At 41.8% G+C, this 24077-nt stretch overlaps 1 protein-coding gene across 30 annotated transcripts in view; it reads left to right on the top strand.

Annotated features, from left to right (window-relative positions):
* The window catches only part of ANK3 (ankyrin 3), a 667998-nt gene that overhangs the window by 558381 nt on the left and 85540 nt on the right, over positions 1 to 24077 (top strand). For 13 of the 30 annotated variants that reach the window (XM_044239577.1, XM_044239576.1, XM_044239560.1 and 10 more), the window contains 4 exons: positions 284 to 337; positions 7659 to 7782; positions 9319 to 9330; positions 12545 to 12647. In XM_044239577.1, coding sequence (XP_044095512.1) covers positions 284 to 337; positions 7659 to 7782; positions 9319 to 9330; positions 12545 to 12647 — 293 coding nt within the window. The other 17 variants (XM_044239573.1, XM_044239570.1, XM_044239585.1 and 14 more) reach the window with 11 other exon arrangements.

Here is a 24077-nt window from a genome sequence, read left to right as displayed (position 1 = left end):
AAGCTATTGGAAGTGCCACGCAAATAATGTGCATCTCCTTCCAGCCTTGTGATCTTATTCCTCCTGTTCATTGCTGAAATAGTGAGGTCAAACCGCGCAAAGAATTGAGTTTCCTCTCCATGTTTGCAAAGTATTTGCTGCTGCACATACACACCTTAACATGTTCTGGCAGACCCGTATAAGTCAAAACACTTGATCTGGTGTACGGAACACAGCCTGTATGACTTCTCGACAGTCCCTCTATCTTGTTTTATTTTGTTAATTATATTCATTTTTTGAATAGGTGATAGATGCACATGGTATAGAATTCCCAAGGTACAAGAGTTTACAGTGAAAAGTAAGTCTCCCTCCTTCTCCTCACTCCAGTAATGTAGTTGCTGCCTCCAAAGGCAATCACTGAATTTTCATTGCACACATTTATTGAGCATCTACCATGTGCTGGGCACTAGATCTGGAACCAAACAGACAAATACCTCAGCCCTCACGGAGCTCACATTTGGGTCACCTCATGGAGCTTACCTTTCTTAAAGTATTTGTTCGACAACATCGCATATGACAGTGTGTAGAAGTGGGGCTCTGTAGTCACATCAACTGATTTTGATTCCATTTTTACCCAATTTCTAAGTGATCCTGGGTTATCCTCCACTCTGACCTGCGTTTTCTTTATACTGAAATTGAGACAATTCTATTTGAGAAGGTTGTTGCTTGAATCGTATCAGATAAGACTTACAAAGCACCGCGCCGTGCCTAGAACATTGTAAATGCTCAGTAGATTCTGGTGATGATTATAATGGTGTGCTCTCATCCTGCTGTTCTGTAATGTAGACTAGAAATGCTTGAAGGATTTATTTTCCCAGTCATTTTTATTTTCCTTGCTGTGTGGTGGTCAAACAATCACCTTTTTCAGAACAAGCACACTAAATGGAAGTAAGTTTCAATCATTAACTATTTGTCTATAAGACTATTTGCTGAGTTCTAGTATGAAAGCAACGCTTAATAAATCACTAGAGTTTAGATCCTATGTTCCTCTGTATTCTTTCTAATCTTGCCTTTTTTAAACATCCTGCATAATTTGAAGGTTTTCTACTATTAATTCATTTGAAGGTGTAATGTATTTTTAACCGTGACTCCATAATGTTGGGAGACTCCATAATGAGAAGAAGATTGTTCATTTCGTAGCAGAGGAATAAAGCACTTCTGAGCAAAGTTTCAGAAAATATAACTTCGTATGGTTACATTACGGAACTTTCTTTATGATTCTTGCCTCCAGACAGAGGGGAAAACAACTTTCAACCCCTAGGAAAGCAACAGAAGTATTCCTTGGTGATGATGGAAAACATTAGAAAAAAATGACATGCAAAAAAGAAAGAGCTCCCAGGGCATGAAAACACTTATAAATATTAGCCAAAACCAGTTTCCTCTGTTCAGTGTAAAGAGGCTTACCAGCGGGCACAGTGAAAGATGGCAGGGAAGCTGGGTTAGGTACATTCCACCACATCTTGACAATTGGCCATTGACACGGAATGTAAAAAAGAATGAGGGCTGGGATCCCTCTACAGCAGGCAGTGCTTGCTCTTGGGGTTTAGAGTTTGAGCCCCACATTGAGTGTAGAGATTACTTAAAAATCTAAAAATAAGTAAGTACAAAGGACCGAGGGCACAGCTATATGAACAGCGACTGTCCCGATAATCATTTCATATATTCTCTTCGTCTCCTTTGTCCTTGATTCTATTTTGCGTGATTTCCTGTTAGTGAAAGGGTACGGATCTTCGAAAGGTTGACTGTGGTACGAGAAACCTCTTACCCTAGTCACGATAGGAGGACCAGGAAGAGGGATAGATGGAAAATGGAAGTGAAATGACTCTGAACAGTTTTTATTATTTGGTGAACGGCGGGATCAAGGTAGACTGGGGTGTTTTGTGTTCTCCTTTAAACAGTTTCCACTGTCTGGTATTTTATGATCAGAAATGGATTAACAGTGAGAACGGCAGTGCTCGTGATGTTAAGAGACATAAAATCAGTCCTAAATAGATGAGGCTTCCGTGGTGGCACTCACTGGGTACCCTTCCTGGGCTTGTTCTCCACTAAGCAGGTAGCACTCTGCAGAGCTCACTCTTAATTCACTGGGCATGCATGAAGCAATCAGCACATGACCTCTTTGGCCTACCTTTAGACCTTGTCATTTCTCATTCCTCTCTGTTCCCACTGCTTACTACACTGTGATGACAAACCTCTAAACTCAGTGGATTAATCTATTATTATCTCCCATGGTTGTGTGAGATAACTGGGTTCAGCTGGATTCTTGAGCTCTGCTGAGATTACAGCGGGTAGCAGCTGGGATGGGAGTAACATGGCAGAATGTTCGATGTGGTATCTTCAGTTATAGGTCTGTTGGCCTCACCTGGGCGGCCCTGAAACAGCTGAGGGAGGGCTGGTCATCTCTCTCTCTCTTTCCACGCAGCCTCTCCACGTGGCTTCTTTGACCTTCTTTACAGCATGGAGGTCTCATGGTAGTCAAATATCTTCATGGGGATTGGCTTCGCCCAAACTAGTGTTCGAAAGAGAGCCAAGGAGAAACTGCAAGACTTCTTGGAACCAACACTGAAAAGTCATGCAATATCACTTCCCCTGCATATTATTGTTCAAAAAATGAACAAGCCCACATTTAATTTAAGAGATGTGGTTCGTGGTGGGGGTGGGGCTGGGGAGAAAGCTTCTTTAAACACTAGCTACCACACCCTCTTCACCACAAAATGCTCAGAGTTACCTATAACACAACTGTTATAACACTCCACCAAACACTTCTTGGAAACATAAACCCACACAAGTGCTTCTTGGTAAGTGAGAATGTGTGGTTCTTGTTTATATATAAACATAATATTATGTTAAACAATATATATAATATATTAAACAAACATATATATTATAATATAATAATATATAATATATATATTTCAACTAAATATATATGATATTGCATCAGAGTTGTCCAGTCATAGAATTATCTTTGTTGGCTTATCTACCTTTGGGTCTATTGGTCAGAAGCTACTACTAATAAAATATTTTTGGGTTACAGCATGGATTAGAGGCCGTTAACAAACTGCACAACATAATTCATGTCATTCCTTTCTAATTTTTGGTGTAATAGTGTGTTGTGCTCTATAAAATTATAGAATATCTTGTTTATTGAAAGAAGAGTAGGTATGGTCTAGTATTATTCAGACAGTCAATCAGTCAACAAATATTTATTGATCAGCTATAAGCCAGGCCTTGCATTCGGCATTGTAGACAATGGAGAGCAGAGACATCTGCTGCCGTGGTTGGATTTTGCCTTTACCAGAATCAGCAGTAGCAACTGAAATTCTAACTATGAGTTCATGCATTCAGATGTTTGGGCACCACAAAAAGCTGTGTTACAGAATAACACTGACCATACTGATGAAGCCCTTATTCTGTGCATTATTTCACTGAATCCCTGGAAGAGGCTGAGGTTAGAGGCCGAGTTATTATCCCAGGTACAGAGAGGCAGGAACTGTGACTCCGAGTAAACAGTGTTCCGAAGGTCACTTAACTGGTCACTGATGAAGCCGGGATTTGAATCAAGAGCACCAATTATGCAAAATGGCCTTGAAATACTAACATTGCCTGGGTTTCTGCTTTCCATGCCTTGTAAGAAATGTCTTCAGGGGCGCCTGGGTGGCTCAGTGGGTTAAGCCGCTGCCTTCGGCTCAGGTCATGATCTCAGGGTCCTGGGATCCAGTCCCGCATCGGGTTCTCTGCTCGGCAGGGAGCCTGCTTCCTCCTCTCTCTCTCTCTGCCTGCCTCGCTACCTACTTGTGATCTCTCTCTGTCAAATAAATAAATAAAATCTTAAAAAAAAAAAAAAAAAGAAAGAAATGTCTTCACCATGTCATGAGGCTATTTTAATTAATCTTTGGCCAACTGTATTGACAGCTCTCACCCCCATTTCAACTCTGGGCATCTTTTGGTTTCACAGTGACCATTTCAGAAGTCTAGAAGGATGGGTAAAGAAGAATAGAAACTTAACTTTATTAACAGTTTCCTATGTACCAGTCAACAACTTGGCATGCCGGAGAGTGCTAAGTTGCTGCGGCCGGTAGAGGGGGAGAAAAGTACAACCACCAGCCTCTTTATTTTTTTTCTCCTCCATCTCCCTCCTCACCTTCCCTCTGGCAACCACCAGTTTGTTCTCTGTATTTAAGAGTCTGGTTTTCTTTGTTTTGTTTTGTTTTGGTTTGGTTTTGTTTTTACCATCCTCTTTGATGAAAGCAATGATGAAATCCAAAAGTATTTATGGGGCACTTGCAATACGCCAGGTTCAGGAAGAATTTGGTTCCTAATCTAGCGTGGATCTCACCATCCAGTGGGAGAGACTAAGCAGACGTTTTCCCTGGTAGGACGCTCTGATAAGGGAAGCCCACATGAAGAACCACTAACTTTAGATGGTCCTGTCCAGGACGGGAGGAATTTTAGTGTCAAAGTTTGGAGAGATTACACAGGTGAAGAAGAGGGATAAAGGTTCCATCAAGAGTGCACCCTATGTAATGGTTCAAAGTCTAAAGAGTTTCTGGACTTCTAGGGACTGAAATAATTCTGTATAATAGAAGGACAGCAGATGTGCAGGACCGTGCAGTTGTGCAGGCTGGCCAGAGAAAGGCCAACTGATAAGTCAGGAGGAAGGAGCAGCAGTCATTGAATGAGGCTTTGCTAAGCAGTTTGTAGTTTAAGTGCAGATGTGGAAAACAGATTAATGTTTAGTCATTTTATCCATTTGAACCACGACTTCCCCTTCCATTCTTTACAACGTTGGGAATTATACTTTTGCTTGGGAATATTTTCCAATACATACCAGGCATTATAAACAGCTTCCCTTCTATTCCTGCATATGTATTATGTTGATTACAGTCAGGCTGCTCCAATTAAAGCCCTGGGTCTCCGATCATTGTACTATTAGGTGAGTCGTGCATTCATTGATCCAGGAGAAACAAATGTGTTCCCCACTTCGGGGTTCTACAGATGCAAATTTCCAGGAGATAGACACACTCATGGAAAAGTGCTGTAAACCACTGACTTCAGCAAGACCGTTCAGAGCCCTGTACTTAGTATCTGGCGTAACTTTCCAGCTCTTCTGAGAAACGAGCCATTGAAATTGCCTCTTGAGCGTGCCCAGATGGAGGATGCAGAAGTCCTGCTAGTTTTTTCCTCCCCTGCCAACACAAACAGGGTGGAGCAGCTCCAAAGGGAGGCCAGGAGGCCCGAGAGAGGGAAACAACGGACCAGAGCAAAGTGACAGAAGCGCCTCCTCTGGGCTGCGTCCTGCCCTTTATGCAAAGACCTCTTCACCTCGGCTTGGGCGCTCTCTGCAGAGCTGCCTCAAGGAGGGAGAACCAGTGAGCTCCCGTGAGGGTGTCAAAGAGCTGAAAGAACTTGTGCTAAAAAGTGGGGCAGACATCCACTTGCTTTTTCCAGCCCGTCTCACTTCTGCTCCTCTCTTCCAACTCTTGATAAAAAGCAGTGGGGATTTGCGTATCCTGCAGCGCTGCTCAGAGACATTCGGGAATCCCTCCGACTCCCCCTCGGCCCCACACTTTCAGCACCTCGGCTCAAGGGCAGGCCCTCCCTCCGGCTCCTTGTTCCCCCTCCTTCCACCTGACAGGGACCATAAATAACCAGGGCTCCTGGTGTTCCCAGCCGAGAACAAAGTTGAAAGTTTGCCTGGAGCTCCCTCCCAGCCCCGCCTGGGCCACTTCTTTGTTTTCTTCTGGTTTTCCTCTACCTGGGTTGGCCATTTCTTCATTCATGCTGGAGAAGAGTCACCTCGTAATTAAGCGCTGCACCCTGCTCGCTGGCTCTCCCTGGATGTAAGGCTGCCTCGGTTCCCCGGTGAGGCACCGGCCATTGGTATCAAATTACCGAAAGTCTACACTGGAGCAGTCCTCATATTTACATACAAATAACTCAGGGGCTTGCATTTATGTCACCATTCAGTCCTGCTAGAGGCTTGCCAGCGGAGTTTTTGGTCCAATCAGAAGGAGCTTTAAAAGGATGTCTGCAGAGTGATCGAAAGGGTCTTCTCAATTAAGGGTAGGCAGGTTTTGCTTTTTTTTTCGTGTATTTTTTTCTGGTTTGGAATATCGAAAATCTCTGAACTTTGACGAGTTAGAGAAAAGATGTGCACTTCTTCAACTGCCTACGAGGAGACGAAGATGCTGAGTGGACCCCAGCGGCGGTGAAGACGGTGAATACAGCCCAGGGGTCGGTTTGTTTGGGCTGATTCCGAGGTACACTCTAAATCACTGCTTAAGGAATTCCTGGAAACATCAGGAAAACATTTGATCTACCCCGCCTGGTGGAAATGGCTTTACCACAGAGTAAGCTCTTTCTTTAAGTCGTGCTTGGTGTGTGCTGTTTTTGTTTCGTATGCAGTGGTTGTACGAATAGCCCAGCTGTGAGTAGTTACTTAAAATAATCTCTCTGGGTCCCGGGTAGTAGTAGAAAGCAGATCTGTTTCTTTTTTATATTTGCAAAAACAGTAGTTGACAGTGTATTTTTAGACTTGATTGGTAGTTTAAAAGCTAAGCTCTTGCGGTTTCCTGGGTTTAAATGAATGGAAATTATAAACGGTACTGAAGGAATTGGAAAATAGAGCTGGAACAGATGAATCACTTACCTTTGAGAAAACATAACGTGCACGCTTTTGAAATCTCTTGTGTCCAGAAAGGGTAAGGAGAGTCATAAAAAGGAAATAGGTTTGCCTGCTTTGCAGAACGAACTTTTCCACGGACTGTGCTACGTTTTGAAAAGGATGGGAACCGTCCCAGAGGGCAAAAGGCATTTGAAAAACCTGCTCTGTCACTCTTGGAATGTGGTTTTTCCGTGAGGTCATGTTATGCATATGTAGCTAGTAAAAGTTTTACGGAATTAACTCTTTGTACTGGTGAGCCAAGAGCACTTCATGTAGTCCTTCCTTCAAACTGCTGCTCTCTAAGTTTGGAAGGTAGAGCTCCTTCCCAAGCAGTGGTTCAGCCCTGGGGCAGCCGGACCGCGCTGTTTATGTGATAGGTATAGAAACAGTTCAAAATTGATGTGTTTCAAGGTTCTCCAGTGAAGAAGTAATAGTTCAGATTAAATGACTTGCTGGTTTCTTACAGAAGCCCCAAACTGAAATCCTGTGTGTGAGAAGACCATTTAAAAAAAAAAAAAAAAAAAAAAGGTCCCCTCCCTTCCCAGTATAATTTTCGGAGTAGTCATGGCAAGGTGGTTCTTAGGTTGCAATCCACGTCCATTCGGACAAGCTGCCCTCCTCGTGGTGAGACATGGGAAGCTCATTGACAAAAAAAAAGATCCACCTTTCTAGTCAGCCAGGACTTGAGGGGGAGAAGGAGTTTGGGGAAAGTGTAAAAAGTGGTACTTAACCCCAGGAGCCCTTCCGCTACTTACATTCACTCTTGAAATTATGAACTAACCTCACCTCTGTTTTTTCCTTAAGCGGCAGTAACACGCATTACCTAGGGGGTAGGGGAAAGTAAGTGAGAAACCCGGGTGGTTTGCGGATGCCCAAAGGAGTGGTTTTCTCCTCAATGGACCCATTTTCAAAAGGGAAACTTCTGATTCTGGCTTGTTTTGTCCATCGGCAGGTGAAGATGCCATGACAGGGGACACGGACAAGTATCTCGGGCCACAGGACCTGAAGGAGCTGGGCGACGACTCTTTACCCGCTGAGGGCTACATGGGCTTTAGTCTTGGGGCGCGTTCTGCCAGGTATTTTATCGTTGCTGTTTTTCACAGTTTATTGAATACAACCATGATTTGTCATCAACCCAAGTCATTTTCATGTTTCACATGATCCTCCGATTTCCTCTTTGGATGAGGGTGTGCACTGGGTAGAATAGAATGTTCTCAACACCGGTGTCCATGCTCTGCCATTTTCTTTCGTGGTTTTGCAGTCCTTGATTTTCTGTGATTGAACGTGTCACGTGTTGGTTTGTTCCCAGCTCGCAGTCATGCTTCAAGCATGATAGTAGAAGAGACCACTGACGGAACTGGGAGAGCCTGTGTGGTCTCCGTGTTTCAAAATTCAGTCATGATTGAGACTTAAAAGAGAGCATTCTTGAAAAATTACATATAGTTTATTAGAATTGTCTACCAAGTGTTTGGGTATCTCTTCCAAAACTATGTCATTACTTTGTTTACAAAGGGATGCGTCAGGAATGTTACCAAACTTATTTAAAGTCACGGACAGGAATGGTAGCAAATTCAATCCTTGAAACTGAAGTGTAAAACTTTTGCATGTGAAAAACCTTGGCTCACACCTACCAGACGCTGATTGAAAGAAACAGGACCTTGTCCAGAATTTGGGGACTTCTTTTCCCTGGTTGGTTTAACAGCATGTTTGCTGACAGTCAAGTTATTTTAAAGCTAATAATTAAACTTTCTAAGCCAGAGCCCTGAGGACATTTTCCTATAGTTTAAGGCTCTCTTGTAAAAAGTTTCATTGTCTAATAGTAAATGGCACTTCCCACAAAGTAAAGCCTGGGAGTTTATTCTCAGTGTTGCTGATGTGGCCAATTCAGATACTGAACTGATTTTCCTTCCAGTTAGTCTTTTTATTAGTGGAATTTGGAACGACATGTAACTCCATAGAGTTTTTGTTTGATAAATTTATAAAAGTCCTTCAAAGCTTATTGTAGCAGGTATCATTAATAAGGGGAAAATAACTTTTTAAAAATACCTAGTGTCTCAGGTAAGCACACAGAGCCACAAGCTACAACTGAAAAGAGCCAGAATCTCAAAGGATCTCAAGAGAAAATTCTATTTGGAGGCTTAATAGTTTTTGCGATCCAATAACTAGCTGGTTCTCTTCCTCAGATAATATGTAAAAGCTACATTTTGTGAACCAGTCATTTGTATATAGAAAATTGTAGAAGCTGACATCCAGTGAGAGATGAAACCAACATACATTGTTTCATAATTTTGCTCAAGACAGTTCTAAGGCTTCCACACTTCTGGTCTTGATTGCACCATTATGATTTGTTGCTACTATATGTAACTCATTTTTTTACATTGGCAACTCATGTTATGCTCAGAGGCAAATCTACAAAAAAAAAAAATCTATAAAACCAATTTATTTTTTTAAGTATTTTAGAGTTTTACCAAATATAATATTCTGAGTGTAACATTTAAAAGGAATACATTCAATGTGTAATTCATTCAACCATAACATTTTTTTCTTTTTTCCCTGTCTGATTTTTTTGCTTTCCACTTCTCCTGTGTTTTTCTAAAAATACTTTAAATTAGTCCCAAGATCAGGTAAGAAGATACGTCCCTTTTATGGTGTTTTTCTGCCCTTCCATGACTCATTCTCATTTTGATTTTCCTTAGCATTGTGCTGTGCTGTGCTATGCTGCGATGTGCTTTTCTTTTTTTTTTTTCCTGCTCAGTGTCAGAAAATCACTTTTGTAATTCTGAGATACTTAGCAAGTAACTGAATGTATGACAAGAGATATGACTAATGCAAAATTGACTCCTTAAGGAACTTCTTCTATTTAACAAAGTTTGAATAGTGCGTGAAGTAACTGGAAAACTTTCATTGGGTTTGAAGAAAAAGTCTTGATTTGAAAAGCAGTCTGTTTGCTGGTGGCTGTTTTATCTGACCTTGTGCTAGGTATATTAGTATGATTTTAGACTTCTGAGGCATGTGTTTTTCTAACACTTCCTGTATTTAACACTTAGAGTATACTGATGGCTACAAATAATATAGTTGAACTTAGTTATAAACAATTTAATGCTTTCCAGATCCCCATGCAAATAATATCTAGTTTTAGTAGCTGAAAGGGCTCCAATGTATTAAGGATTCAGAGCAAAGTTTGATGGACATAATGAGCTCCATCTGTCTAATGTAACTTGGTTGGGAACAGTGAGGAACTTAAACACTCTATAAAATGAAGACATCTTTAGGCTTTTCCGTTGACAGCACCCAATTTCTAGGCTCTGTTCTTCAGTTGGCACTCATATAGAGGTTAAAAGAAAGAGTATATTTTAAAAATATTAACACATCTTAGATATATTTAAAAACTGAAGTTAAAATGAATAGGTAATAAATTTTTTAAACATTTAAGTGTTTGTTCCATATACTATAAATTGGCCTTTACTGACCAGCAGTGTTAGCATATGTAATTTCTAGAAATGAATGTGCAGTGCAGAGAGTGGGGCTTCCCAGTGTCTCCCATACCACATCATGGGTGCTAGAAGTTATACTGATGATGTAGCCCCTAGCCACGAAAGACTATTTAATTAAAATTAGTAAAAATTAAATAAAATTCAGTTCAATTCTTCAGTTACACTAGCCACACATGTCTTGGATGGTGCAAGTAAAACGTGCCCATCAGTGCCAAAGGTTCCGTTGGACAGTTTTGAGTTAGAGAGTAGAAAGACCATATCTGCTTTCAGGAAATTTATATTATATTTGAGAGAAGGGAAGAGGCTAGAAACAGGAGTAGAAAAGGGGAAAATGGGGGAAAAAATGTTTGCCACTGAAGCAGGAAAAAAAAAAAGAAAAGTTATGTGTTGTGTGACTGGGCCTAGAAGGCCCGCCCATGCAAGTGGCCAGGCACGTGGCTTACTAGGTAACTCTGTGCAGAAATAAGACTTCGTTCTTTCTGGGTTTGTTTTTGCTTCTCTGTCCAGTCTGTAATATTTGTGTCTTACTTCTAAGAGTAAGTATATATTTGCTGAATACACTAGAGAATGATGGTTATTTTGAGGTTGAAGATCCCCTCAAGATTCTGGTGGAAGGCAAGGCTCTAATCCTAGAAGAATGCATGTACTCATTTGTGTAGACTCTTAGAATTATTCCTATAAATCAGGGGCCTCTGTATCTTGATATAAAAATACCCACCTTGAGTAATCTTTAGTAGTGAGCAGTGGAGAAAAGAAGTCATTTTGTGCAAAGCAAGGAGGCATTTCTTATGTACCTCTTTGCTCTTTTCCCCTCAAACACATACAAGGCAAGACCAAGGTCTCATACTATTGGTAAAGATTCAAGCAGCCACATTTAGATCCAGGCATGGGCTGTGACGGGTGGCAACTTCCCACCGTCCTTGTCTTCCATATAAATCAGGATGCCACTGAAACGAAAGGGGCTGTCTACCTCCCATGGTAATTGTGGGATCCTGCATTGCAGGGATTGCAGCTAAGTGGTTTCTTGTTCTGAAGCTCTGTCCCAAAGAGAGTGGGGCAGAAAGTATCAGACCTCGTTCAAAACAAGAGGTGATGCAAGGTTACCTTATGACAGCCGATCGTGATAAGTGGGATAGGGAGGCGAGACAGAGATGACCTCAGAGCAGCTCCTCATAAACCTGTCCTCTGTTTCTGGAGGATTAATCCCAAAGTGTTCTGCCAAGGCTCAGATTAGGGGCAATCCCAGTCAGCCTGCATGTCCTAGGTACCTACATGTGTAGGCTTCCCAGCATCCCTTTTACTCTATTGTTGTTTTTTTAAGTTGAGATGTAAATGACATATAACTTGTTAGTTTCAGGTATACAAAATAATGATCACCACGATAAATCACATTAACATCCATCACCACCTAAATTACAAAAAATTTTTTTTCTTGTGATGAGAACTTTTGAGATCTATTTTCTTATCAGCGTTTAAATACTCAGTATGATATTATTAGCTAAGTCACCATATGTATACTGTATCCCCAGGACTGACTTATTTTATAACTGGAAGTTCATACCTTTGGACCATCTTCGCCCACTTCTCCTGTCCTGCCACCCCCTCCCCCAACCCTCTGCTGGTTCTTAGTTTCAAGGTCAGTGTGTGAGAGGCATTTCAGGACATTGGGGGTCTTACACTCTGGGAAACTCAGGGACTGTCTGAGGATTTAAGAGAGGCTTGAGAGAAGAAGAGTGTACAGCACAAGGAAGGAAGGAAGAGAGCAAGGAAAGACAAAATAACCATACATGAAATTTGAATTTTTCAAGGCCAGAAGGATGGCAAAGATCACGCAAGGTCTATTTGTCCTTCTGAAAACCAGAGCTCTTACTAGGTTAAACCCATATCTGGTTTCCAGAGACTTATGAACAAACCCATTTGCCGCAGACAGAATCCCGTTCAGTAGTGCAAGGTAAACAGATATGGACCAGAGATAAAGGAGACTCTAACATATGGTCTTAACCATAGAAAAATCTCTCAGATTATCAAGAGGCATCTGGTTCTTCTCAATTGCTGTGTTGGTTCACCTGTCATAGTGAGACATCCAAAGTGTTCATCATTTCATATTCTCACAGATTTAACACCATTTGGCCTAATTTTAAACAAAATCTGATCACGAGATTGTCCAAGCTGAAGAGACTTCCTCAAATATAAGGGATTTTATTTTCGATGATGTCTTTTCAAGAACGACTTCTGTTGATATTTTTAGCCATCTTGCCTGTTTTCATAGTTGCATGCATTAATTTTATTTTATTCATCTCATCATCATCCACCACTCTTGAATGGTTAACTGTAAATACAACAGCCTCCGCTCCTTCAGTTCGGATAGGTCGTACACCTTGAACAGAAGCTCCTACGCACGGGACAGCATGATGATTGAAGAGCTCCTCGTACCGTCCAAAGAGCAGGTACGTGCTCTCCTTCAAATATTCTTGGATTGTTGAACTTCCGTGGCTATGATTGAATCGAGCTCTTTGTCTTGTGACAAAAATAGTATTTCTACACGTTTGACATTGCATTCATAAATTGACCTGTACTGCCAGGGACAAAGGTAAAAATCATTTGAAAAAAAGAAGGAAAAAAAAGAAAAAACATCAATTGTGCCAAATACAGAAAGAAATAGCCTGCTCGTCTTCAGGGTTATCCCTAACAGGCCACACAGAGGAACTTGAAGTCCTATCAAAGACATGGGTCACTTTCTCATTTCGAGGTCAAATCTATTTCAGTTTTTTTAAAGAGTTAATAATAATTGGTAGCTGAAGTGGCTGACATCACCCACGTGGGTGTCTTATTTTCCTGAACATACTGGGTGCATGTTGGAATTTGCTAGAATTGTTTTTAGCATGTGATTAAAGATGAGCTTGGTCAGGTTTTTGATCCCTTAGCATCAAAGCTGCCTGTGATGGGCCTTCTCCAGACGTGATGGTTGTTTTCTACCAGAACCTCTGCTGATGCTCATGCCATTTCTGCTTTTCAGGAATTGTGGTTGAAAAGATACTGGTTTAGGGCGCCTGGGTGTCTCAGTGGGTTAAGCCGCTGCCTTCGGCTCAGGTCGTGATCTCAGGGTCCTGGGATCGAGTCCCGCATCGGGCTCTCTGCTCAGCAGGGAGCCTGCTTCCCTCTCTCTCTCTCTCTGCCTGCCTCTCCATCTACTTGTGATTTCTCTCTGTCAAATAAATAAAATCTTTAAAAAAAAAAAAAAGAAAAGAAAAGATACTGGTTTAATGCAGGAAGTTCCCGCAACATAGTCCTGCTGCCTGTGGGCTAGGGTGGTTCATTCTTCTAGATACACACAGTACCTGGTTTTAAATGCACACAGTCAGGAGCTAATGATGGATGAAACTGTTTAGGCCATAAAACTAATTTTGAAGGTGGCCTATCCTATTTAACCAATGTCAATAATTGGTGAAATTATGCTAGACTTACTTATTCACTGAACAACGAGGGTACATTGGATGAGATGAACAAGTGATAGGAACAGTATCACTGAGTTAGAGGTTTAAGCAGCTGGTAGTCAGATTTTTGGGACTTCTCTGTGTTTAGAGATGCTGACTTCCAGACATACAGATATACATTGTATTTCACAAGAACCTACAATAAATATTTTAATACTTTGCACTCTCCAGAACATCCTTGCAAGCAGATTTTACAGAGGTGAATACAGTGGCTGTTCAGTGTTTGGTCAGACATAAGCACACTTTGTAGAATAATTATAGGTGCGATAGCAGGTCATGGTTTAAGTAGGTGTTAGCACTAGAGAAAGCACTTTTGTCCACTAGTGAAGCTAAGCATTTGGGTCTAAGGTGTTGCCCAGGTATTGGTTGAGGTTTTCTGAGGAGCTGTCCCTGGTTGGCTGTGTTGGCTGTGTAGGTTGGTTGGCTGTGGTCATTATCCTGGTCAAGGTAATCCTGCTCTCTTCAGGTTCCCAATTAAAATGAGATGTTGGTGGCTATAATGATGACAAAAGTGTAGACATGCCTGTCATTCTCCAGGACTAAGGAAACCCCACAAAACTTACAAAATAGCAGGTGGTAGGAGCTTCTTTGGGTGTCAGTAACACTTGGGTCATATATAAAATATGTGCCTGGTTCTAGAAGGGGGTCTCAAATGCTTGACTGAACCTAATTATGGTTTTAATTTCTGGATCTATATTTACTTTGGGACATGGGTCTGAAGTTGGGACCACCACCAGCTTCAGCCATGACCTCACCATCACTGCCACTCCCATGGCCATTGTTACACTTCCTTTCAATTTCTGCCTATCAACCTTAAAAATATAAGTGTTTGCCATGCCACAAGACTGCAACAGTCTTCTGAGGGTTCTCACACCATTACCTGTTAGCTACTGCCAGGGCCCACTTACTCAGGTGGGCTGGAAGGGGCAGCTTTAATCAGAATGAAGGATTTGTGAAAAGAAAGAAAGAATAAAGAGAACTTTAAAGTAAAACTGATGTCTTCTATTGGAGTTTGTTGTTGCTTAAATTTGAATAGCACCTCTGTGGCCATCACAGATATCTCTGGAGAGTAGTCAGGGGAAAGAAGAGCTTAGGACATCTCGAAACCTTTACAAATAAATCTTTAAGTTGATAACTGCAGAGGTGGGAAGTTGCTTTCTTCAGGGGCCACAGAGAATCCCACGGTCTGACAGGTGTTCCATGTGGAACTAGCATGTTTAATGAACACAGTTATTCATGGGCACATAACTTCATGATAAATTCACTGGAGATTCGGAAAAAAATGTATGAACAACATAAAGACATTTTAGGGAAAATTGAGGACACTTGAACACATACTGGCTATAGTGTTGGGAAAGTACTGTTAGTTCTGTTACCAGTGACAGCATTATTAAAGCTATATAGGGGAATATCTCCATTCCAAGGGGTAGGCATGTGGCAGTTTTCAGCAAGGAAGTAATCATTAAGTCAGCTGCTTATTTTCAAATGAGCCAAAAGACGTCATGTATGTGTGTGTGTGTGGAGAGAGCGAGCTCGTGCGAGCATAAATATGGCAAAATGTGAATTTTTTAGAAAGATTTTAGGTATTTATTGGAGAGAGAGTGCATGCACACCAGCATGGGGGAGGGGAGAAGCAGAGTCCCCACTGAGCAGAGAGCCCAATGTGGGGCTTGATCCCAGGACCCCAAGATCATGACCCAAGCCGAAGGCAGACGCTCAACCAACTGAGCCATCCAGATGCCACAAAATGTTAATGTTGAATCTAGGTGAAGTATGTATGGTTACTTCTTATAAAGGTTTTTCAACATCTTTATTTGTTTGAACTCCTTCAAAGTAAAAACTTGGAAGAAAGGAAAAGAAAAACTGCAAAAGAGTTGTGTTGACTTTTTATCTCTAGTATCTCATTTATTACAGAAGAGGGAAGAGACTAATTCCTCAAAAGAGAGGCTTTATGAGGGAAGGGTCCAGTTACACTGTGCAAGACGAATGAGGAGCATTTTCTTGAGAAGTATGCTTCATGTAAAGCACAGACTTTATATTAGAATTAAGTGGCAAACATTAGTTTATATCCATCATGCCTCTAAATCTGTATTTTACACTTCAAAACGGAGTTCCTCCACAGTGAATTTGTCTGAAAGCACACAAGAAGCCTTAAATATTTAGAATTCTTAAGGCAATGATATATGACTTACTGTCATATTTGAAGCTGCCCTGTCATCGCCCAGTTAAAGTTGCATTGACACATAAAGGTGGAAAATGAATAAAAATGAACTCTCCACATGCTGGTCATTTTCAACAAACAGAAACTTCACCAATACAAAGCATAATTAGTTGCCCCTTTATTACTATGCTGCCCATGAAGCAGTTTGCACATTAACCACAGCTAAAGTGCAGTTGAGACTCCGGAGAACTCCCAAAATCCTATGTTGTTGAAGGCAGGTATGGAGGCTGGGAAGGGAGCTGGGAAGGGAGCTGGGAGAAGTGAGCCCATCCTCTTGCCCTGCAGAGCCTTAATCACGATCAGTCCGTAAACCACTTAATCCCCCCTTGGATCATCAAGAGTGGACTCTTTTTACTGTGATACTGGGTTATCCGTGAACTCCCTATACCTTTGCCTTCCCTTTACCTTGTAATCAAGAGTCACCTGTAGCTATGCCTCTGAAAATATATATATAAGTAAATCATGCCTTGCATTTGTCAGGTTTTATTATTTAAAGCAATGACTCTCAGCCCTGACCGCTCATGAGAATCATTTTAAAGAATTTTTAAAACATTATTGCTCCCTGTATGATTTCACTCTTATGTGGAATTTAAGAAACAAAACGAAAGAAAAGAAAGAGACAAATCAAGAAACAGACTCTTGGTTATAGAGAACAAATGGATGGTTATCAGAGGGGAGGCAGGTGGGGGATGGGTGAATTGGGGAATAAGGAGTGTGCTGTTGGGTGATGAACGCTGGGTGACCTGGGGCAGTAGTGAATCATTATATCATACACCTGAGACTCATAGAAGGCTGTATTTTGAGTAACTGGAATTAGAATAAAAACTTAAAAATAAACAAGCACAATTGCCCAGTGGCTGGGAGGGCCTAGGCATAGAACTTTTTAATGCACCCAGAACTGAAAACTCCTGATTCCTAGTCAGAATTCTTAACTGGGCGAAGGGATGTCTGGCTGGCTCAGTTGGAAATGCATGTGACTCTTGACCTCAGGGTTATGAGTTTGAGCCCCACCTTGGCTGTGAGATTAGAATTCATCCTTGGGGCCCACACTGGAATCACCAGTAGCTCTTCGGAGAACAAGAGGCCTACGGAATCAGACTCTCCCCAGCTGGGTTCCTGGGCACGTGTGTTTCTTAAAGCTCCACAGGTGATTCTGGGATGCATCTCTGGATAGGACCCACTGACTTAAAGCACTCTGGCTGGGATCTTTTCGTATACCGGCCATTCAACATTTAATGTATTTGTTTCATAAGCTCTGATTTGTGCGTGTCAGACTGTCTTTGGAACAAGATCTGTGCTTGGAAACATTCTTTTCCAAATAGAAGGTAACAAAGACAAGGGATGATTGCAACTTGAAACCGGCTTGTCTAGGATGAATATAATAGACTGGTTCTTTCATTTCTTCTGACATAATTTCTGAAAGCCACGTCTGGCATGGCTTATGTAATTGCTGTGCATGATCCGCACCAGCCAGTCCTCATGATCTAAATGGAATAACATTGAGAAGACACTGTGTCAGGAGGTGTGGTGATGCGTATGGTTCATGGAGCTCCTACTGGGTGCAAAACCGGTTCTAAGTGTTTTATCAGTATCAGCTCGTTTACATTTCACAAAAACCCTTCGAGACAGTTTCTTGGGCCCAGTAAGAAGGTGAAGAAACTGAGGCACAGTCAGCTTAAGTATCTCACCCCAGGGAGTGCAGGTGGTAAACGGCAGAGCCACGGGCCATGTGGTTCCAGGCTGCTTCCTCCGAAGCTGTCCATCTACATCGCCCTATGTGGGAAAAAAGCCATCGGAGAGCTCTCACACGTAATACTCTGTCCTTTAAAATCTCACGCTTGTTAGTATTTTTAATATGGATGTGGTACTATCATCTTTATCCTTTTTAAATTTTTTTAAAAGATTTTATTTATTTGAGAGTGAGTGAGAGAGCAGGGGGCAGGGGCAGAGGGAGAGAAAAAAAGCAGTCTCCCCAGCTGAGCAGGGAGCTCAATTCAGGACTCGTTCCCAGCCAGGCCCCTGGGATCATGACCTGAGCCGAAAGCAGATGCTTAACCTACTGAGCCACCCAGGTGCCCCATTTTAATCCATTTTTTAGCATGAAAGGTTATATTTAGAGTTGTGCTATTTTGCTTACGCCAAATTCTAATAATAAATTTCATATTTAATGTGACTTGAACTGACAACTTACGTTCATCAATAAATTATGAAAATTATGGAGAAAATTATTATGCTAAAAGTCATGGCATGTAAGGCATCATTAAAGAAATGGAAATACTTGACCTTCACATAGATATGAGGTAGAAGGCACAATAGTGGTCTAAAGTTGTTTTGCAAGCTAACCAATTAATTAATTACACTTCCTTTGAATGACCCTAGAAGTATCTGTAAGACCAAGGGCTGTATGTATACAGCAAGCAGAAACATTTAATTCAGTATGATTTCTGGTAGTTTTCCAAAAGTAGGAGAAGAGCAGGAATCACTTAGGGACTTGAGTTTGTTTTGCTTATTATGTACACCGTTCGACTTTCTTAGCTGGCAGACAGGATCTGATGGTCAAACCAGGACCCCTGTCCATTTCTCAGTGTCATTTAGAAGGGCCAGAAATCCCTTCCTCTCCTTCAATGATGGGCCCCAAACTTGGCCTCTCAGAGAATTCCTTTTCCTGGATTACAGTGTTTATTTTAGGTTAAAATGTAAAATCTAAGCCAGCCTAATGAGACTCAGATTTGAGACTTTCTGTAGCCTATTGGGGTTGCTAAGCTCTACGGATGATGTCAGCTCGAAGCTGCTAAGGATAGAGCATGAAAACGAGATTCCTACCATGAGCCATGGCTGGATTCGGCCTGAAGTTGGTCCCTCCCAGACTTTCTTGCAGTATGAACCAGTGAATTGATCTCAATCTCCTCCCACCCCTGGGAGGTGAGGGGAGTGTCTTAAGCCAGTTTAATTGGGGTTTGGGTCCAATATAACATGCTTATATTGGTGGTGGTCAAACTTGACATGAATAACCACCTATCAAGGGCAACATAGAAAGTCTTCTAGCATCTTAAAGTTCTGTTCAGTCTTGAGATTCTGTTTTATGCTTTCTCTCTAGATCTAAATAAATGTAATCTTAACAAAATTAACAAAATTAAGCCACAGCTCAAGAGAAGAGCTATAAATTTGGGTGTTCTAAGCAAAAACTTTTAGAAAAACATTCTTTGCTGATTGATTACTAAGCAGTGAGTGCCTTCCGTTTCCTTTCAATTCCATTGCTATCGGGGCAGTGCATTCATGATAACGAGAAAAGGGGCAGCTGTGAGACCCTGTTCATCTTTTAGGAGGCTTAAAGAGGTTGCTTTCATTTTGCAGCCTTCCCCTCTCAGATTGGATTTGCCCACATGGTTTATGTCTCAGGATGACTGGCAGGGCTTCTAAAACTGACCAGGTCAGAAGGTTTAACTAAAGTAGTATGGAAGGGTTGCATTGGCTGTTTGAATGGGGTCATTCTGTCTTTACTGTTGGAGGCCTTATTCAAGCCTCCCCATACCTGGAGGCTACCGGGAGGCAGCCATCATACCTTCCACCTCGTTACTCTCTCCTTTATCTCATAGCCCAGGACTCCAGATCCTTTGGGTTAGATCGTCTTTTTTAGGCTAAGGATGACCTCATGTATGCTTAGTCATATAAAGTGCTATGTACTGCTTGATGTATTAGCAAGTCATATGTAAATAGGAGGGTTCTTCAGGAGAAATTGCATGTCTGTCACTTTAAGACCTAGGCAATTTCCACTTATTTCAGTAACAGAAAGTAAGAATGCCTAATCCCCAAGGCCGGTTATGCTATGCTAACGCTCTGTTTTTCCTTCTCTGCCTCTCATTCCATCTCCTCCTGCAGCTTCCCTTTCTCCACATCAGCAGATTAGCACTCCTGTTTCTTATGGTGAAGGTAATTCTAAGGGGTTCTCAGAAATGTGCCTGGTGGTAGAAGGTAGCCAGCCTAGGATGAAAGATTTGCTAGAGATAGTCCCCTAGAAGATAAACACCTTTGACTAGTGACATTTAATATGCTGCTTTTTCTGTTCAGAGTGCTTTGCCAGCATTACTCAGGTGATCCATTCAACACCTCTCACAGATTGGTCTGTAAGATTACACATTTTCTTTTCAAGGCAGACGGGCTGGTGTTGCGACTTACTTAAGGTAGGACAGTTTAGATGTCTTGAGCTGAATGTTGTGTTAACAGCTTCCATGCTGACCTTGATTCACCTTCTTTTGTGGAAGCTGGTAGCTAAATTATTTTGAAATCAATCAGGTTTGGAAATCCCAAAGAACTCAGCTTCTAGGGTTTGCATTTTAGTCTCAAATAAATCTTAAGCATAATAATAGTTGACTTCAAGAAAAGAAATGCTTTCGGGGGGGGAGACCTGCTTTAGTCAGCCTTTAATTGTTATTTTCTGCTTAAATCAGGTTTTCTTTTGTGGAAGCCATTTTTTAAGCTGTACAACATGATGTTTTGATGGATATATGCATGTATTGTAAGATGATTTCCATAATCAAGCTAATTAACATATCCATCACCTCCTATACTCACCGTTTTCATGTACATAGGAAGAACAGTTGAGATCTCTCTTAGCAAATTTCAAGAATATAATACATTATTTTTAACTACAGTCCCCGTGCGGTACATTAGGGTTTCAGAACTTACTAATCTTGCAGCTGCAAGTTTGTACCCTCTGATCAAATGCCCCCACTTCCTCAATCTTCCAGCCTCTGGGAACCACCTTTTTATTGCCAGTTACTATGGATTAAACCTTTTTTTTTTTTTAAGGTGGAATCCATTCCTTAAGAGAATATTATCAACTAGTTGCAGGACCTGTCCCAGCAGACCCCTAGCAGTTGGCCATTTCACTCAGTGTCTGCTGTGGATCACAATACTTGGATTGCAGGCACTGCCACAGCATTTTAGTGATGGATCATCTCACATCCTGCTTTCAGCTTCATTGCGGTCTAGGTACGACCATTAGCACTTGCAGACAAAGAAGCTGGGGCAGAGAGAAGTATTTCATTTGCCCAGTATCACTAGATAACAGAGCTGAGACTAGAATTTAGGTCCGGTGGCTACTAGACCAATTCTGTGGCTGACCACTAGGCTGCCGCTCTAATACACCAAGCGTGGCCAACCTGACAAAGCATGTTCACCATGGGAAAGTCAGTATTTACACAAGTATTTGTCACAGCCCAAACCTCACCATTGTTGGCGAATCTAGCAGGCTACTTCCTGCTGTCTGATAAGATGATACTCTCTAAAAGCTCCGTAGGGGGCTGTAATGTTCTATTAATTTAAGAAATTTATTATCTCCACTTATAAAAACTCTAGGTAAAGTTTAGGATTATTATAATCTGTGTTTCTGTTCACATTACATTTTAGAATGTTCACTTTTTTTTTTTTATTATGTTAGCCAACATCTAATACGACATTAGTTTTTGATGTAATGTTCAATGATTTGTTAGTTGCATATAAACACCGAGAGCTCATCACCACACATGTCCTCCTTAATACCCATCACCTGGCTACCCCAGTCCCCCACCCCTACCCCCCTTCTGTAACCCTCAGTTTGTTTTCCGGAGTCCTGAGTTTCTCACAGTTTGCCTCCCTCCCTGACTTCTTCCCATTCAGTTTTGCCTCCCTTCCCCTGTGGTCCTCCACGCTATCCCTAGAATTTTCAAATCACTTTCACAGTACTTGGGTCATTCCATTCTTACAGTGAATTGGGACAAGTAGTCTCATCTGCCGGTTACACCCATGCAGCAATGGAGGTGCAGCGAGGTGTTTGACTTGTCCCTGTCTGGGCAGTGAAGTGCTATAGCCCAAGTCGAACCCAAGTCATGTTCTCTTGGTCTAAGGGAACTGAAACCCACATGGGTTCCCCTATCCTGGTCCTGTGCAGTGTGTGGCCAAGGGGTAACATTATCCTTGCAAGCCTTTCCTTTCATGGGCTCCTAGTCTCGTGCCATCAGTCAACTGTTTTTCAAGTGAACTATGTTTAGAGTTTTTCAGATTAAATGCACTGGGTTTTTATGTGACCTGATAGTGTGAGGTCTACCTGGTGCCATTAACCATAGCCCATCCATGCTACCAGTTAATCTATAGGACTCCCTTCTGCTGGCTCCCAGGGACTGCAGAGCTGACAGAGAAGGACTTTCCCTGGTGTCCTCCCGTACTGGGGTTTGACAGTCGGCAGCCTGGAAAAGTATCTAATACTGAAGGGAATCAAGTGGCTCTTTCTTTTCCTCGCATATATACTTTCTGGGCCCGCGCCTCTTTTCTTCTGTGCTGGGATATTTATTTCCAGACCTGGGCATTTGGGTGTGTCATCTTGTAAAGCCAGTGTGTACTTGCTCTTCTCTTTCCTCTGATGAATAGGGCTAGTGAGAGACTATTTTTGGAAAGTATTAAGCTCATGGAGACAGTGATATCATCATTAGTCAGGCCTTGGACTCTATTGAATAACACGCATTTGATTCTAATAGGGTCCTTGACATCACTTCCAAGATGAAAAATAGTGTGCCTATTATTCATATCATTTCTGATGTGGGAGTAGAAGGTCTTACTAAGTCAGTGTGAATCTTTCCTTAACACAGTGTCCTACTAAAGCTGCCCAGTGCGGGGAGTTGATTTTGTGTCATCAAATTTTTGAAGTTTCTCTCCGAACTTCAGTTTCCTCATCTGTGAAATGGGTATCATATGACTCCTAGTGCCACTAGGTTCCAAGGACTCAGAGGATAAATGAATGTAAAGGTCTGGGACGGGGCTTGACACTGAGCTGACACGCAGTAAGTTTTGGTATTGCTGTTGTCAACATGGGAATTGAAGCATTTTTGAATCAATAAGTAAGTCCTACACATTTATAAGATGCATTTTTCTAATTGAATGGGCGCCAATGATTTGATATACACGTTCTGTGTATATAACTGTAAAGGACCAGTGCTGGCACTGGAACATTTTTGTTTTTACTGTGTTTTCCCCAGATTATCACATTTTAGCAAATGAGTTAATATAAATGAAAGCCCTTTGAAAAGCAGAAATGACTACACATATAAAGAAACGTCAGTATGACTCCATGCCAGCCCTGACCTTGGTGCCAGATTTTTGGTGTACATTTGTATTTAATCTCCACAGCAACCAACCCTCAGTTTGCAAATGAGGAAACTAAGACTAAGAAAAGCTAAGAAATACCCTTTGGATCATGAAGCCAGGAAGCCATGTTGGGGCATCTCCAAAAGGGCTTTCAGTAAAGAAAGATAAGGAAAGGTCAAAGGCAAAATATTTCCTTTATTCCTACTGGAGGCCAGGTCGAGGGCTGGCTTAGTGTCGGAGGCACGTAGGCGTGCTAACCGAACCACTGAAATAGACACGTGGCCTCTATGGTGGCCCACATCGCCAATGCTGGTGCAGGCATACCCTTCAAGGAAGTAAGCTTCAGGGCGCTGAGGGGCATGTGTGCTCTCTGGGCCCAAGCTCAAGCCCAGGAGAGTGAACACTGGGTTTGAGCAGAGCCTTCCCTCCTACCTTTTCCCAGATCTACCAGCCAAATAAATCACTCCACCTCTCCAGGGCCCAATGTAAAGGGATAGGAAGAGGCCCATAGTTACACAACTGAGTTACCTTACCAAAGTGGAAAACTCAGGAGGGGGAATGAAGTGTTCTCCATTAAGAAGTAGCAAAGGCAATTTTCAAATCTAGGTCTGCCAACTTTTTCCATTAAACCCTGGGGACACCCTACTTGTGGTGGGAAGCTCAAGAGCCAATCTAGTTCATTTATTTAACCATCACCATAATGTGCTATCCTGTTTATTGTTTTAAATGTCTATTTGTTCCGTAAACAGAGGAAAAGCTTTTTGTTGGTACCATAGTGCCATTCACAATAACATGACAGAACCTTCTGGAATTCATATTGTTTATTAAAATAAATAAAATAGGGGCACCTGGGTAGCAGAGTGGGTTAAGCCTCTGCCTTTGGCTCAGGTCATGATCTCAGGGTCCTGGGATCGAGTTCCGCATCCGGCTCTCTGCTCAGCAGGGAGCCTGCTTCCCCCTCCCTCTCTATGCCTACCTGCCTCTCTGCCTGCTTGTGATCTCTGTCAAATAAATAAATAACATTTTTTAAAAAATAAATTAAA

This window comes from Neovison vison, chromosome 2 (assembly GCF_020171115.1).
Source record: "Neovison vison isolate M4711 chromosome 2, ASM_NN_V1, whole genome shotgun sequence".
Taxonomy (NCBI): Eukaryota; Metazoa; Chordata; class Mammalia; order Carnivora; family Mustelidae; genus Neogale; species Neogale vison.
The sequence above is the reverse complement of the archived record's forward strand: the minus strand, read 5'-3'. Positions and strand labels throughout refer to the sequence as shown.